The sequence below is a fragment of the Sturnus vulgaris genome, chromosome 2 (assembly GCF_052056855.1).
Source record: "Sturnus vulgaris isolate bStuVul1 chromosome 2, bStuVul1.hap1, whole genome shotgun sequence".
NCBI classification, from domain to species: domain Eukaryota; kingdom Metazoa; phylum Chordata; class Aves; order Passeriformes; family Sturnidae; genus Sturnus; species Sturnus vulgaris.
This window is the reverse complement of record NC_142244.1, coordinates 71,027,901-71,042,210: the sequence shown is the minus strand read 5'-3', so window position 1 is coordinate 71,042,210 and position 14,310 is coordinate 71,027,901. Positions and strand designations below refer to the sequence as shown.

Here is a 14,310-nt window from a genome sequence, read left to right as displayed (position 1 = left end):
AGTGAAAATCCTTTTTGGTACACTTTGTCATTAGTTGCATAATAAGAACCCTTTATGTTAGATATTTTGTGATGAAAAGACAGTCAGCTTACAATCTGAAATAGTTCAGATACTTTAATATCTCAGCATAAACCAAAAAGATATAGAGTACAAAAGTACAGTGCTCCTCAATGACCATGTAGAAACTGGATTTTTCCTATGACTTCTAAATTAGCAATCAAGGTTTGAGGCATGAAAATCAAGCTTTAAAAATTGTTTTGAAGTGAGTGACCATCTGGATAAATGTGACATAGGTGCTATATGCTACTTGAATTTCCAAAAAACTTCACAGAAGTCTGCTTTAAGTGTTCTTAAGTAAACTGACCTCCCATGGGTAATAGAGAAAAAACTGCTTGAAATGTGAGAGACAAAGGTTTTAAATAAATGGCAAGTTTCCAGAGTGGGAAGAAGAGATGTGTACAAAACCTGTGTCCTTCCATACGTTCATGAATTATCTGGAAAAAGGAGAGTGGGAAGATGTTGCTTGCCAATGTCATTACTTCATGGTAGTCAAAACAAATGGCAACTGGCAAAGCTTTTCAGAAGTCATCTGATAAGATGTCAGGTTTCTAATATGGCAGATGACATTCACTTTTGTTGGATGCAAAGTAATGCCTGCCAAGAGAAACAATTGGTCTCTGAACCAGCAATTATCTCTCAAAAAAGAAGTCTTGGAATTATATAGATAATGTTGTGAAAATTAAAATTCAATTCTTAGCAGCACTGAAAAGAGCAAACTCAAAGTTATGAAGTACAAGGGGAGGAACTGCAAATTAAATAGAAATCATTGTTATTACTCCTCTGTGTATATACAAGGTGTACACCCATCTTAAATACCTACATGGAGATTTGGATTCCCAGATCAAAAAAACTAATATGGAAATAGAAAAGATACAAAGAAGAGCAACAAGTAAATTGAAGTTATAGAATGCCTCCTCATGATGAGTCAACCAATACATCAGGATTCACTGGTCTGTAAAAGAATAAGCAGGGTGATGATACTGCACGTCTCCAGCCTATTCTTTTTCAAACTCGTGTGAAGAAGGTAAATTTTATGTAACTTTTTTGCATTGTTTCTTACAAGAAAAAATAAGGATCATGAAATAAATTAACACAGTGCTAAAACCCAACTAAATAAAGTTCAATTTTCCCACATTGTGCGTTTAAGTGCTTGTTCTCCATAGCCTCAGCATGTTCTGGATACCAGATATTAAGGGTGGCTGTATTTTGAAGATGCAACATGGAAAGAATCTGCAAACACCAGCATGGTCATGTCTTAACCCATCAGAAGTCAAGGCTGAAGAGAGCATTCAAATTAAGCACCTGTATGACAAGCATGACTGATATTGGTACCCATCTTAGTATTTGCAAAGAACTATGGGTTTAGTCATGTTGTACTTAGCTATTGGATATATGACTTTGGTTTACAGTTTGAAAAGGAGGAAACTGGGGAGGAGTGGTTATCAGCTGTGGAAAGATACTTACGTTTATGAGGACAAGAATACACAGAAGCAGGTACCAAAAAAAAGAGAAGATACCAAAAGAACCTTTTCTCAAATCACATTTTCATTTGTGTAATTGAAAATTAGTGCAAAAATCATTCAAAGTCTTTTACTTAGATGCTTAATAAATAAGAAAACTTAAAAAAAACACTGACTTCATTCATTCTTTCATTTTTACGACCCCTCACAGGTATGACAATCACAATATACAATACATCCAGAAACAATGTCCCACCTGTCCAATGTGGTATCAGATTTGTATCGTCCAATTACAGCTTTCTGATCTTCCTTTTCAGTTGTGGTACTGCTGTAATAAAAATTTAGAAATGCCATTTTGGTCATTGATCTTATTAAACAACTCATCATTAATAAAAGAGTATCTATGTCTCAGATTAAGATATCATACAGAGTTTTAGACTATCCAGGTGTCAACAGATCTAACCCTGGATCCACTGCAGTGATCAATTATTGACACTGGAGTCAGATTTACAGTGAAAATATGTATAGATTAAAACTGAACAAAGCAAGTTCTTTGCTTTGTTCAGGACAAAGTAGAAGGATACTCAGTTTTCTTTGGTAGTATAATTAGAAAGGTGTTCAGATACTCTACCATACCTGTGTAGACCATCTTGGGACTTGTATTGGTTAAGCACAGCCCTTCCGTAGTTTTCATCAGCACTTCAAGCAAAAGAGTAATAAAATGAGATAATTTTTTCTTGGCAAAAAATTTCTATCTTCAATCAGATTTCACAGCTGTCCACTACCACAGTAATCGCACCAGCTGCAGAACCCTGCAGTCAAAAACTCCAGATATTTTGGAGTAAGAATGATCTTTTCCTACAAGCTGTTCATGGACCAGATAATGATAACATGGTTCCAAGGCATTGTTTCTGCTCTAATTTAAGTTCTAGTTTACATTAGAGTAAATTTAAACTGATTCTTACTTAGAATCCTTAAAAGAACTTGCCAAGATTTATAATCTTCTTGCTTATAAAAAGATCATAGTCTTGCAACCTAGACATGTGAAATGTGGGAATTTACTTGTAGAGCAGAACTTCATTAAATATTCAGCACTCAAAAGTCCCAATGAAAAACAGTCAATGAATATTCAGCAAACCAATACTTCCAAAAGGCAATCAATACCTCATCAAGATAAATAAATAAGAGTTATTTGGTTGAATTCTCCTAATTCTGGTTGATACCATCCATGCAAAAGTAGACACTCCATGCAAAGGTACATGGCACACAGAAATAAATATGGAAGAAATGTATTTCATATTTTTCTTACCTTTCCTCCTCAGGCCTCTTCTTTATCCAGCTGTTGTCTTGCAAAAGGGTCCGTCGTTTATTACTATCATGAGTAGCCTGTTGTCTGCTTTTAATTGCAACAGAGGGGCTCTTCTTATCTGCAAATGCAGAAAAACACGTCTTGAAAATGAACATGTAGAAAAACTTTGGAAATCTAAAGTACTATTACATAGGTTGAAATAGATAAAAGTTTAATACAGATTGAATTTTCAGTTATCACATTTGTTTAAACCAGATTGCTTCTTGAAAAGTTTGTAGTGTAGCTTCACCTTGAAGGGCCCGCAGAAGCCCAGCTTAGCAAACTGAATTCAGTTTCATCCTTAATATGAAACTGCTTCGCCTATTTCTAATGTAAACACATTTCACAGATCTGATAAAGGAATTATGAAATTTGCATACCACAGTAATCCCAGGAAAGTCAAACTAATAAATCCTGTTTCCTGGGGTGTTGTCTATGGGTTTTGTATTTGCAGATGTGTGACAGGATATAAATTTTGAAGGAAGGCTAATCTTGAGGTGACCACGTGGCCCTCCAACTACACCCAGCTCAAAATATGTGGATTTTCATGTTTCTCAAAGAGTCAGACTCCCTCTGAAGTTTTTTCCTCAAAGGCTGAATGAACAGAGTTTCTTTTCTAGTCAGTTACTTAGTTTTACTGAACTTGAATTAAAGCAATACCTTTACAACAGATTTAACTAAAATTGGTGTATAGTTTCAAAAGTTATTGGGAGAGACAGACTGGTATGCTGAACAAGCATGGGAGCTTTACTTACTTTCAAAAACAATCAAAATATTTTGTCCAACAAGGCTGATATTTAGTGTATTGGGAAAGTAAGAGTAGCATATTCACCTGATTTGGGAGACTATAGTTTCTTCCCTGTATTAGAAAGCTGATGTTAATCTCCTTTGGTTTTTTCATGAGGATTTTTTCCCCTTTTTGCAAGCAAAAATATGCAATGACTATCGTTCAGTATTCTCAGTCCACATAAGTTTCATATCATCAGCCTTTTTGCGGTAAAAGGAACTACTGATGTGAAATTTTAACATGGCCTATTAAAATGAAAAGTTAGAAGTTCAGACTGAATAGAAATTCCATCTTTTTAATTGCTACATTTGCCCCAAATTTTTCCAGAGAAGGTGCAATATTAACTATGCAAAATCTTTGTTAATACAACCAATTAATTAAAAAAAAAAAAAAGAAAAAAAAAGAAAGAATACAGAGGATCTTATGTTTTCCTCTAAAGACCCTCATGGTTTTCTCCAGTAATTCCTCACTCTCTGAGCATTCATGTAAAAGGATTTTCAAATTGCAAGAGACATCACTATCTGGTGTTCAGTAGTTAGACTGTAAACATTGTGTGTAAAAGAACATGCTCCAAAGAAAACACATGCAGTCAGTAATTTGTCATTTGTCAGAGCTGTGTTTTGACATTCTACTCTGATTTATAAGAAAATGCACTTCTTGCATTTAATACAAGAACTTCACCTGTAGTGATCACATTAAAAAATGACAAATAGGTACAGTGAGTGGAAGACCAAATCATAACAAAGCACCAAAACATTTATCTTTAGTGACAATGGCCAAGAGTGAATTTTTAAATACTTTTTTTTGGTAAAAGTAGATAGAATAGAGATAAAATTCCATAAAAAGAATAAAATGAGATCTGTAAAAAGAGATAAAAATCAGTTTTAAAATGTATCTATATCTGTAGTTCAACCTGTGCCTGTTTCAATTCCCTATAGGTATGTCCATACTGCCAAGTGGAAGAGAAGGAATGAAAGGTTTGGACTCATCACTGATGTTGCCTTGTTTAATGTTGTAAATATTCTCTAGCTCTGTGTTGGACTTGCTCTCTCCAAGACTGAGGTGCTAGAGAAGTGACAGATGTTTTAAAAGCCATGGCTGTGATAGCACAGATGTGTGCTTCCATCTCTTGGCCTTGATACCCAGATTTGGCTTTCTTCTTTTTAAACAGCATAGACCCAGCCATTTGACAAACGACCAGGGACAGGAAAAATGCTGTTTGTAAGAATGAGCTGACAATCATAGTAGATTAACAAAAACTAATCTATGCTCACTGCATGAATTCTGCATTGGCATGTTCACTGCCTATTGAGCTAGTTTTTCTCTTAAAAATATTTATTAAAATCTGACTTTAAAGACTTCCAAAAAATGAAGGCAATCCCAGGCTTGCCTGAATAACTCCAGTGGGTCATCAAAAGTCACTTGGATTTCTCAGAAATCGTGGCTTTTTAGATGGCTAAGTGCAAAGAATGTTTCATGAAACATTGTATAAATGTGGTAGACAAGGAATATATATCATTTTCTTGTCAAGAAACTCTTCACAAGTGTTTAGCAGATTAGCGAGCAATCTGCTAATGCCTGAGGCCCTGAGCTAGCAGAACAGTACTCTTTTCTGGCCTAATGAATTTTCTCCCAAGCATCAGCTGAAAAATTAAACATAGATCTAATACAAAATATTAGCTCATACGAGGACAGTCACATGCAGCTCATCCCTGTCTCTACTTGACAATAAAAATTGATGTCCTCCGTACAGTGGAGTCAAGCAGCTCCCTGCTGTGTCTACATGAATTTTGGTGCACTTAAGCCTGGCACATCCCACCTGAACCAGGTCCTCATGCAGCTCAAAACCTTTCAGTCTATAGAAATATTTTTGAGGTTCAGGGAAATGGAAAATTTCATCAGATTTCTAGTTGGCCTCTGGTTATTTCTCTGCATGGAAAGCAAATTCCAGCTCTCCTCGAGTTTTATTCCTTCAGAGGAGTAAACAATCCCAGCAGACAACATTAAACAGCTTTTCTCTCCCCTTCCTCCGTTCTACTTTTCTTCGATTTCTCCTCATTTTCCCTGTGCGAGTCAGAGAGACAATGCTGAGACCAGTGGATATTCCCACAGCCCTTGCAGCCACCTTGCTTCTGTGTTTTTTCCACGACTCCCACACCACCTTGCCCTGCACCACCACCACATTCTGCTGCCCAGCGGGATGTTCTGGCCTGAATCCCTGCCAGCCACAGTTTGTGCACAACTCCAAGAGTTTGGCATCTGAAGAGGGTGACAGTGGCCCTAATCACCCTCCTGCCGGTGCCCCGGGAGGGAGCTGTGCCGGGGGCGCGCAGAGGCCTGGGCAGGAAGGGAGGCCGCGCCTCAGCCTGCCAGTGCCCCTGGAGCAGGGAATGGAGGAGACTCGGCATTACCACTTTGATTAGGAGACTGCTTTCGTATGCTGAAAGCTGACATTTGTTCCGTGGGGTTGTTCCGTCCTTCTGCGGGAATCTAAAAAGAAAACGTGACAAAGAAAAGGAGATGAGCGTTGACAGCAAGATTAGGAATCGGCCCCAAAGACAGGTTAAGTTTGTTGTCCACTTCGATCATCTCCTGGTACAAATTTAGTCTGAGAGGCTGGAATGGCTTAGGGCCAGCTGCAGCCCTCCTCAGAGGGAGTCTGGTGGCTTTTCCCTGCCTGATGACAACGATGTGCATTCCTGCCCTCCCCTCTGCCTGTCACACTGTCCCTTCCCTGTTGGCAGCTCCTTCCTTGAGAACACTTGGCATGGTGATGAGAGCCTTCAGCAGGCACGACAGAGTACTGAAGAATGGGTTGAGGTGATGAGCTGAATGGGACGATGGAATCAGTCCCTGGCACAGCACCTGGAGCACAGGTGAGCTCATCCAGCCCTGCTGATGGGTCTCTCTGTTTCAGTGGCCAGCAGCTAACACAGAGAGCCAGGACAAAAAGAAGTTCTGCTGCTCTGCAACAGTTTCCCAGTCACTGACTTCTTCCCTTACTTCAAATCTGGTTAAAAGCCTCCAAGACTGATGATTTAAAAAAAAAATAAAATTAAAAAACAAAAATATATATGTGGATATTGGTGAGAGTCAGGGAAAAACAGCAGTCTGATTTTCCCAAGCTACTCAAAGGAAAACCGAAGGGAAAAAATTAATAACAAAGTTTAGCACCTGGTGTTGTTAACAGGATGAGTACGTGAGGAACATGATGTTTTGGTAAAAGCATGTTTACAAGAGGTATTGCCTTCCTTGAACCAATGAGCTTATTCTATCCTTGGTTCAGCGAAACAGTCTATAAAAATGTGTCTACTTCTGCTTTCAGGAAGGAGTCTGTGTTGCTGTGTTTCTTCACTGCTCCCCAACCTTACAGCAACAGATAGATAGATAGATAGATAGATAGATAGATAGATAGATAGATAGACAAAGTAGATTAGATATAGATATAGACATATATATATGTGTGTGTGTGTATATACACATATATATATTAGTTGGGAGTTGAGCCACTCAAAAGATTTCATGTTTTGTTTTGAAACTGGATTGTGAATACCATCTCTCCTAGAGAAAGCATCAAGCAGAACATAATGACCTTTCGATGACAAACAATTCTCCCTTAAGTTAAAAAAGCCTCAAATTCTAACATTGACTTAAGAGTTTGGGCAAAACTGACCCTCTTTAGCAAATTGCTTCCTTTTTTGGAAAGCAGAATTTTCCAAGAAAATAATGTTGTGCTGGAAAGCTCCAACCAGCTCCACTGTCAGGCTGCTAAAATTTACAGAAGAACCAGAAAACTGTGACAGAAGCAGTACTTAAAATTCAGAAACATGACTGATTCTCTGGATGACAGAGATATCCTTTTTTTTCTTTTGGCAGACGTAAAGTGTATTGCTTACACACCTAAAATAGAGTGGAAACACCAGGGCCTGTGGCTCTTTCTTTACTGATAGAAGGTGAAGATTTTGGATTCTGGCAAAAGCTTAAGAATAATGCTTACACTGACATTAAAACATTGTGGATGCCACAATAGATTGCATTTAGAGCAGATTTTTCCTTTCTATGCTTTTTCTGCCCAACAATTACTAAAAACAGCTTATTATTTAAAACAAAAACGAAAACACAACAAGAATCCCAACCCCCCCAAAAAACGATAAAAAAATAGCCCCCCCAAAAGTATCCCAACATTTAAAAACAAACAAATAAAAAGAAGCGTTAAACAGGTAGAGCTCTTTTTAGAAAGCAAAGATATAAATACAAAACTAATACCGGACTCCAAAGTTGGCATGTATCTTAACCAGTTGTGAAATTCCAAAATTTTGAAAGGCTCCTACCTGCATTCTTTTTTTTTTAACCTTAGTTGTTGGTACTAGGCAAGCATTGGCACAATGTGTGTAGAAAACATGTGACTGCTTGATCTGGTTCCCACACAATAAAAATATGCTCAGGGCTATGGTGAGCCTTATTTATTTTGCAATAGGTTATAAAATACCTTTTAAAATATTTATATAAGGTTTTAAGCATATATGAAGTGAATTTCCTAGAAAATGTTAATTTAGGCTATCAAGCAAGCAGTTTTTTTAGATAATTACCACTTTCACTATAAATTTTCCTGAACTGTCCCAGTATGATAGAGAGGTCTCTAATTTACTTTTTCGGGTTACGTACAGCTGGACATCCAGCTGACTATACCCATGGATATAGTCAGTCCCAGGATAACAGAAAGTTTGATATTTCAGTTTCTTTTCAAGCAACGAGAACTGACACTTCTTCATCTCAAGAAGTAGAAGTTTGTATAGAAGGATTTTGGATTTATTTTCTATTAAGTACTTTTCAAGCCATTTGCTAAGGGAAATGAATTATAAAACTTTGAAAAAGGAGACTTCTTTTGTGAAAATTAAACCAAATGAAAAGATACTTTAAAGAGATTTGCAACTACTCTTGTATCCATGAGAATCCAGTATTCCTTTCATCCTCCAGTATTTAATTAAAACTGTGCTTTTTCTCAACCTATATTAATTTTTAAAATATTTTTAGGGCAAAATAATATTTCTGTTGCACGTCTGTACAGCATCCAGAATAAACTGCTGCACAGTCTCCCAACCCAAAAGCAGTATGCATAAGTGAATTTAAGAAACAAGTACACTCCCTTTTACAGTCAGCACTGAAAATGTGTCAGGTATTCTGAAATTTTAAACTCAGGTATTTTAGTCCTACAGAATATTGCCATTTTGTCCTTTAGGCTCTTTTTACCTCTAAGCTTTCAAGTTGTATATCAAAGATTAATCCATTAAAATTTAAAATGGAAATTTTAAAAAATCTTACTTTAATCTGTAGCACAGACAATCAAGACTCATCAGAGTAAGATTTAAATCTTAGGACTTAGAAGTGAAAAGAATCTTGCATAAAGAGGCAGAATAGGGCTCATCAAAGCATTTTTCCTTGCTCTTCACTATTTTGAACTCAGTGCGTGTTTATATCTGTGTATTTGAAAACGGGAGTGGACAAGAGATAATGAGGATCACATTAGTTTAAAAATATCAGCTCATAAAGATCTGGAATTGTCACATTATTCACACAGGTCAGTGAACAGCTCATCTTCAGACCACAGGGAGATAAAAAAAAAGTTTTTAACTTTGTAAATGAGATTGTGAGAAAGCAGAGTTATAGCTTTCTATACTATGCTGTAGTAGCAAATTATGTTCAGACATTCTTAATAAGATCTCAACCACTGAAGCAAAACAGCTCAGCTGGAATGCAAAACAAAAACAAACAGGAATGCAACTCCAGTGTAATTTGTATTTAAAAACAGCGTCAGGGAACTCTAAACAAAAATTAAAACTGCCCTGGCCAGTCCAGTGAGCAGCTCCCAAATGGTTTTAAGACATGCCAGTCCTAGATTCAGACCCTCAAACATTTTGTGGGAAATCCAAACATAATCCCAAATAAATTCAGAAAAAACTTCAGACATGGCTTCAGGGAAAGTCAAAAGTCCATCTAACCCGGAAAGAAATTACTCCAAAAGCAGCATAAGTCTCCAACACTGTTTTTATCACAAATACCTATATTTACACTTCGACAACTCCTTTTCATCTCCCACAGTGACTGATCAGCAGACTACCTCAGGCCTGCCTTAAATTCTGAAAGCCAGACCTTCTAGTTTTCAGATCATCTGAACACACCCATTCCTCCATCACAGAGTCCTTTGCCTTCCTTCTGCTCTTGGCTGTAGCTGTCTATGTGATTAAGCTTCACACATATGCATTGCTGTATTTAAAAAAATACATACTAATAGAAGCATTTCCTGTAAGATTCATTTTTTCCACATCAGACTGAACTAGTTCCAACAAAAAACATCTTTGTTCTTTGGCTTCTAGCTATCACAGTGATTAAGACCTTACTCTTAAGTAGTCAGTTGATATGTATTTTGCTTCTAATAAAACAATATTAATTTCCACAGCTTAGAGGCAAGAGGCCTCTGCATTATCGTCACACTGTATAGTAAGGAATTCAGCATAGTAAATACTAAAGGAATGTTGAGAGAGATGCACCTTCTTCTCTTGAAAGTCAAAATATTTGTTTTTATACTGAGGTTTTTCATCTAAAACATTGCCAAATGCAAATGCCTAAAATGTCAGTTTTCCTGCTATTATTAATGAACTGTGTGATAAAAAAGTGGCAGCTGAATGACTGATTTTAAAAAACGAATGTTTCAGAATTTTCCTGTCATCCAACTTCTCGTGCTGTTATGCTAACCAGCCTCAGTTGTAGAGCAGTTGCTGAGGTTGGCATGTCCTCATGAAACACCATTGAACAAACGGGTTCCATACGGCTCTACACAACCACAGCTCGCTGGCTGCTGTTTGCTACATGATCTTCATGTTCCAGCTTTTTGAAAGCATCTAATATTTGCCATGCGAAAAAGAAAATAGGCCTTTCTTTTTCCCAAATATGAAGCTTGCCACCAAATTTTCATCTTCTCGAAGAGCTATTCTGCCCTGAAATAAGCCAGAGTCAGTATCTTGTGAGCAACTAGAGCTCAAAATATTAGAATAATTTCATTAGAACTCAAGACTTACTTCAGCTCTACTTTTTGTTTTGCTTTATTTTTCCTTTTAACTCTTAATCTTAACTCTGTAGTATGTGGCTTATCTTTCATTTATGTGAGCTGAATGTAGAGAATATGATGGTTTAAATAAAAGCACATTTGGTCTGAATCACAGTTATGAAACACAGAACAGTGTTTCCTTGCTTTCAGTTAACAACTTTCAAGTCAGCAAACTTCATTCTTTCTTCCATCATTTCTCTTGAATATATATATTCTGAGCAAGCAACTGAATTAAGTAATTCTGACTTGATATAGGATAAAGGTTTCCAAGCTCTATAACTAAGACACTGGGGACACACATAATTGCAGCTGCTCTTCTAGACAGGCACCTGTAAGTGTGTGAGGTAAAATCTTTCTGGTTTGAAAGTAAATACCAATTTTGCTGTTGTCAATATCCATCCTTTCTCTCCTCAGATAACAGTGCTGTGACTGGATTGTCAGATCTGCCTACTTATACTTACACTCAAATAAGAACTTCCTGATTTCAGGTAAAGGCTGTTTTACAAATCACCATCACAGACAAAACCATTCAAGGCTTTACAATCCTTCATGCATCCAAATTTCCTATTACAGACAAGAAGACGACCTCTTCAAATAGCCTTAAAGGCCCTTTCTGTCAGGTGCAGATCTATATATATAACTGATGTTCTAATCTCTTCCCCTACACAATTGCCACCAGTAACATGATTCTGTTTGGTTGGCCATTAGTCTTTTTGTCCTTTTGCTGAAAACTACATTTAAAAATTACTATATTTATTTTATGGATATTAAACAATCACAAAAATGTGTTCCTAAACAGATTTTTTCTCAGGAGCTACACATCAGAGCAATAGCCATATAATATATTTGTGAACTTCTGGAAATAATTCATTGTGTTTAAATAAATACTTTACTCTACCGTTTTGTCCACAGAATTAATAACATATCTGTGAAAAGAGTTCACACAGAAAACAGAAATAAGATGTGTATTTCTGTAAGAAAGAAAACAGGCAAGGTAGGACTAGAGAACACGTGAATGTATGACAGCAATCATTCACCTATTTGTAGCTGAAAGAGCTCTCAAAACTGGTTTTTCAAGATGTGGGCGGAGGAGATTCTGTTTTGAAAGAAGCTTTGGAATTGTCCCTAATGTAAAATCAACTAAATCACAACCCAAATTTGTATGTATTTTCAATTTAGAAATACACATTCAGTTTTAAATGTAAATATTTTTAATAGAGTGTAGAAAAGGGGATGATAATTTTAATTTTCTTTATTCAGTTCTGTCATTCAATTCATTAGATTTTTGATGAAGAACCCTTCCTGTTTATACATGTGTTCAGGTCGTTGTATAGATAAGTCCTTGCATTACAGTAGAATGGGTGTTTTCGCAAAGATGAAAATGAAAGGGAACTATTATTTTTAGTTGTTTTTTTTTTCCAAAATAATAAACTTAAAGACAATTCCAGAAAATGAGAAAAGAGTAAATATTCATTAATTTTAGATAAAAATTCTAAATAAAGAAAAAAACTCAAACAATAAATTGAACCAAAGAGCAAAACTTACATTAAAACATTCACGATAAGTGATCTGAACAGTGAATTTATCATCAGAGAATTATCACTAGAGTAAAATACAATTATCAATATAATATAAATAATGAAATAAGTAAGATGGTATGGACAGAAGAAGTCAGAAATGTCCCAGGAATCTGAACACCTAAACTGTAAAACTTTCGGAGCTGCATTTTTATAGTCAAGTTCTCCATGCTTCTTGAAAATCAGATCCTTTGAAATGGCATCCTAAACTGGACATTAAGAAATCACAGAGCATCTGAAAATGTAGGAGTTTCCCTACACGGCAGGGAACAGTGTAAAACCAGAACAGTAAACGTCCTTACCTAGGTATGGTAGAAGTTAGTGTCCTAGCGTGGCTCAGTGTGGTCAGTCAGCCTGGAAGGGAGGCACAATCAAAGCAGAGAGAGAGCTGAACTGTTCTTCCCCATCCAGCTGTCTGAAAAGTCAAGAGATTTCTCCTTCAGAGGCTGAGTCATTTAAGGAGGAGGTAGGAGGTGTGGAAAAGGGTGGCACCTTGTAGAAATACCAGATCAATTAAGAGTATGGGTGAGTTGTTATCCTTATGTGCTTGCTGTTCTTTTCAAGTGCAGCAGGGTTGGGTTTCACAAAATGAATTGCGTCCACAGACCTTGAAGCAGAAAACCAAGCAATTACCATTTGGAAAAATATACTGAAGTAATTTGGATTTTCCACAGAAATACATTTCCACAGAAATACATATTGCAGAGCTATAGGGCTGCCTCTCAGCTATAGAGTTGCAGGTGTTTACATGGGTGAACATGAAGTAACACCATATTTCACCACAGAAAAGTTCTGCAGAAGTGTTACCTGGGGAACACACACACTGGGATCTGAACTGCATTAAGTATTTGCACGGTTTGGGTATGTGGGCAGACGCAAAAGATGTGGGGGGAAATCCCTCCCACATGAGATCTTGTTGCAAGTCTCTCTTATCTCTGAACATTTGCATTCTCCTTCAGAACTGCCAACAATAAACAAAGGAGGGGAAAAACTTGTGTTCACTTTTTTCCTTTCTTTAATATGGCTGCAAATAAGTTCATAGGCTAAGAACTGCCTTACTATTAATAAATACAGTAGTATGAAATCGATACTTTTCTTATAGGAATACTGTATACAATTCCATGTTTCTGTTTAAGATGCAGAGGCTGGTTTTAATGTATCTTATACAAGCCCACCTTATTTTATATTTGGGGAACTTTTGTAATGAAATAAGTGAATCGTTTAGCAAAATGCCAGCCAACCTTTAGACCTATTGTCTCTTGTGAAAATTAAGAATTTCTTTGAACACAAAAAAGGCAAACTGACATGAATTAACTCAGTAATAGCTTGTATTTTTGTTCAAGATTACCTTTTCGTAGGCTTTGTCCTTAGTAATATGAAGCTATTCTCCAAACATTGGTTCTATCTGATACAATACAGCTGATGAAGCAGAGCAGTAGACAAGAAAACACCACATAAAAATTATAAACTACCACAAATCTCAGAATTCATGAATACAAGCACGCACACATTTCTAGATTTTGTCCATCTCAAGTTCTGTGTTTCTTAAAGTCAAAAATACATCAGTCCTGGAATTTTCAGGTCCTATGTGTTTATCTTTGTACAGTGAAGAAGAAACTTTTGTGAATACATCTCTTTACAGACATATTGAGAATTTATTTGCGTCCCATATGAAACAGATGTCTTTCCTCATAAGAAACAAGGAATTAGCATTAAATGGAAATTAGCTTTTAAAAATCTACATACACTTTAATTTGAAATGGATATCTAGCTTTTCTTTATAATAACACCTGAGACTAGGAATATCTTCCTTTTTGAAACATTTTTCTTTCAAAATTCAGGTGCTACATGGTATGAATTTGTTATCCTTTTCCAATCAACCAAACAAGCTGCACTTGTAAATCAGAGATACACTTAATCTGTCTCACAGCACTGCCTTCTTTAGCCAAAGTATTTGAGAAACACAAATAGAG

The 14,310-nt window shown here is 36.5% G+C and overlaps 1 protein-coding gene and 1 long non-coding RNA gene across 8 annotated transcripts in view; one reads left to right on the top strand and one right to left on the bottom strand.

The window, feature by feature from the left end:
* LOC148224842 (uncharacterized) overlaps nt 1-14,310 on the top strand; it is a 50,441-nt gene that overhangs the window by 5,325 nt on the left and 30,806 nt on the right. The window lies entirely within an intron of this gene.
* Nucleotides 1-14,310, bottom strand: part of SCEL (sciellin) — a 67,230-nt gene that overhangs the window by 33,666 nt on the left and 19,254 nt on the right. For 3 of the 6 annotated variants that reach the window (XM_088159799.1, XM_088159794.1, XM_088159800.1), the window contains exons 1-7: nt 13,686-13,757; nt 12,830-12,944; nt 12,640-12,752; nt 6,067-6,145; nt 2,830-2,947; nt 2,157-2,219; nt 1,777-1,848 (exon numbers count right to left, since the gene is read on the bottom strand). In XM_088159799.1, coding sequence (XP_088015925.1) covers nt 1,777-1,848; nt 2,157-2,219; nt 2,830-2,947; nt 6,067-6,109 — 296 coding nt within the window. In that variant the 5' untranslated portion in view covers nt 6,110-6,145; nt 12,640-12,752; nt 12,830-12,944; nt 13,686-13,757. Of the gene's footprint in view, nt 1-1,776; nt 1,849-2,156; nt 2,220-2,829; nt 2,948-6,066; nt 6,146-12,639; nt 12,753-12,829; nt 13,357-13,685; nt 13,758-14,310 lie in introns of those variants that run through there. The other 3 variants (XM_088159795.1, XM_088159797.1, XM_088159798.1) reach the window with 3 other exon arrangements.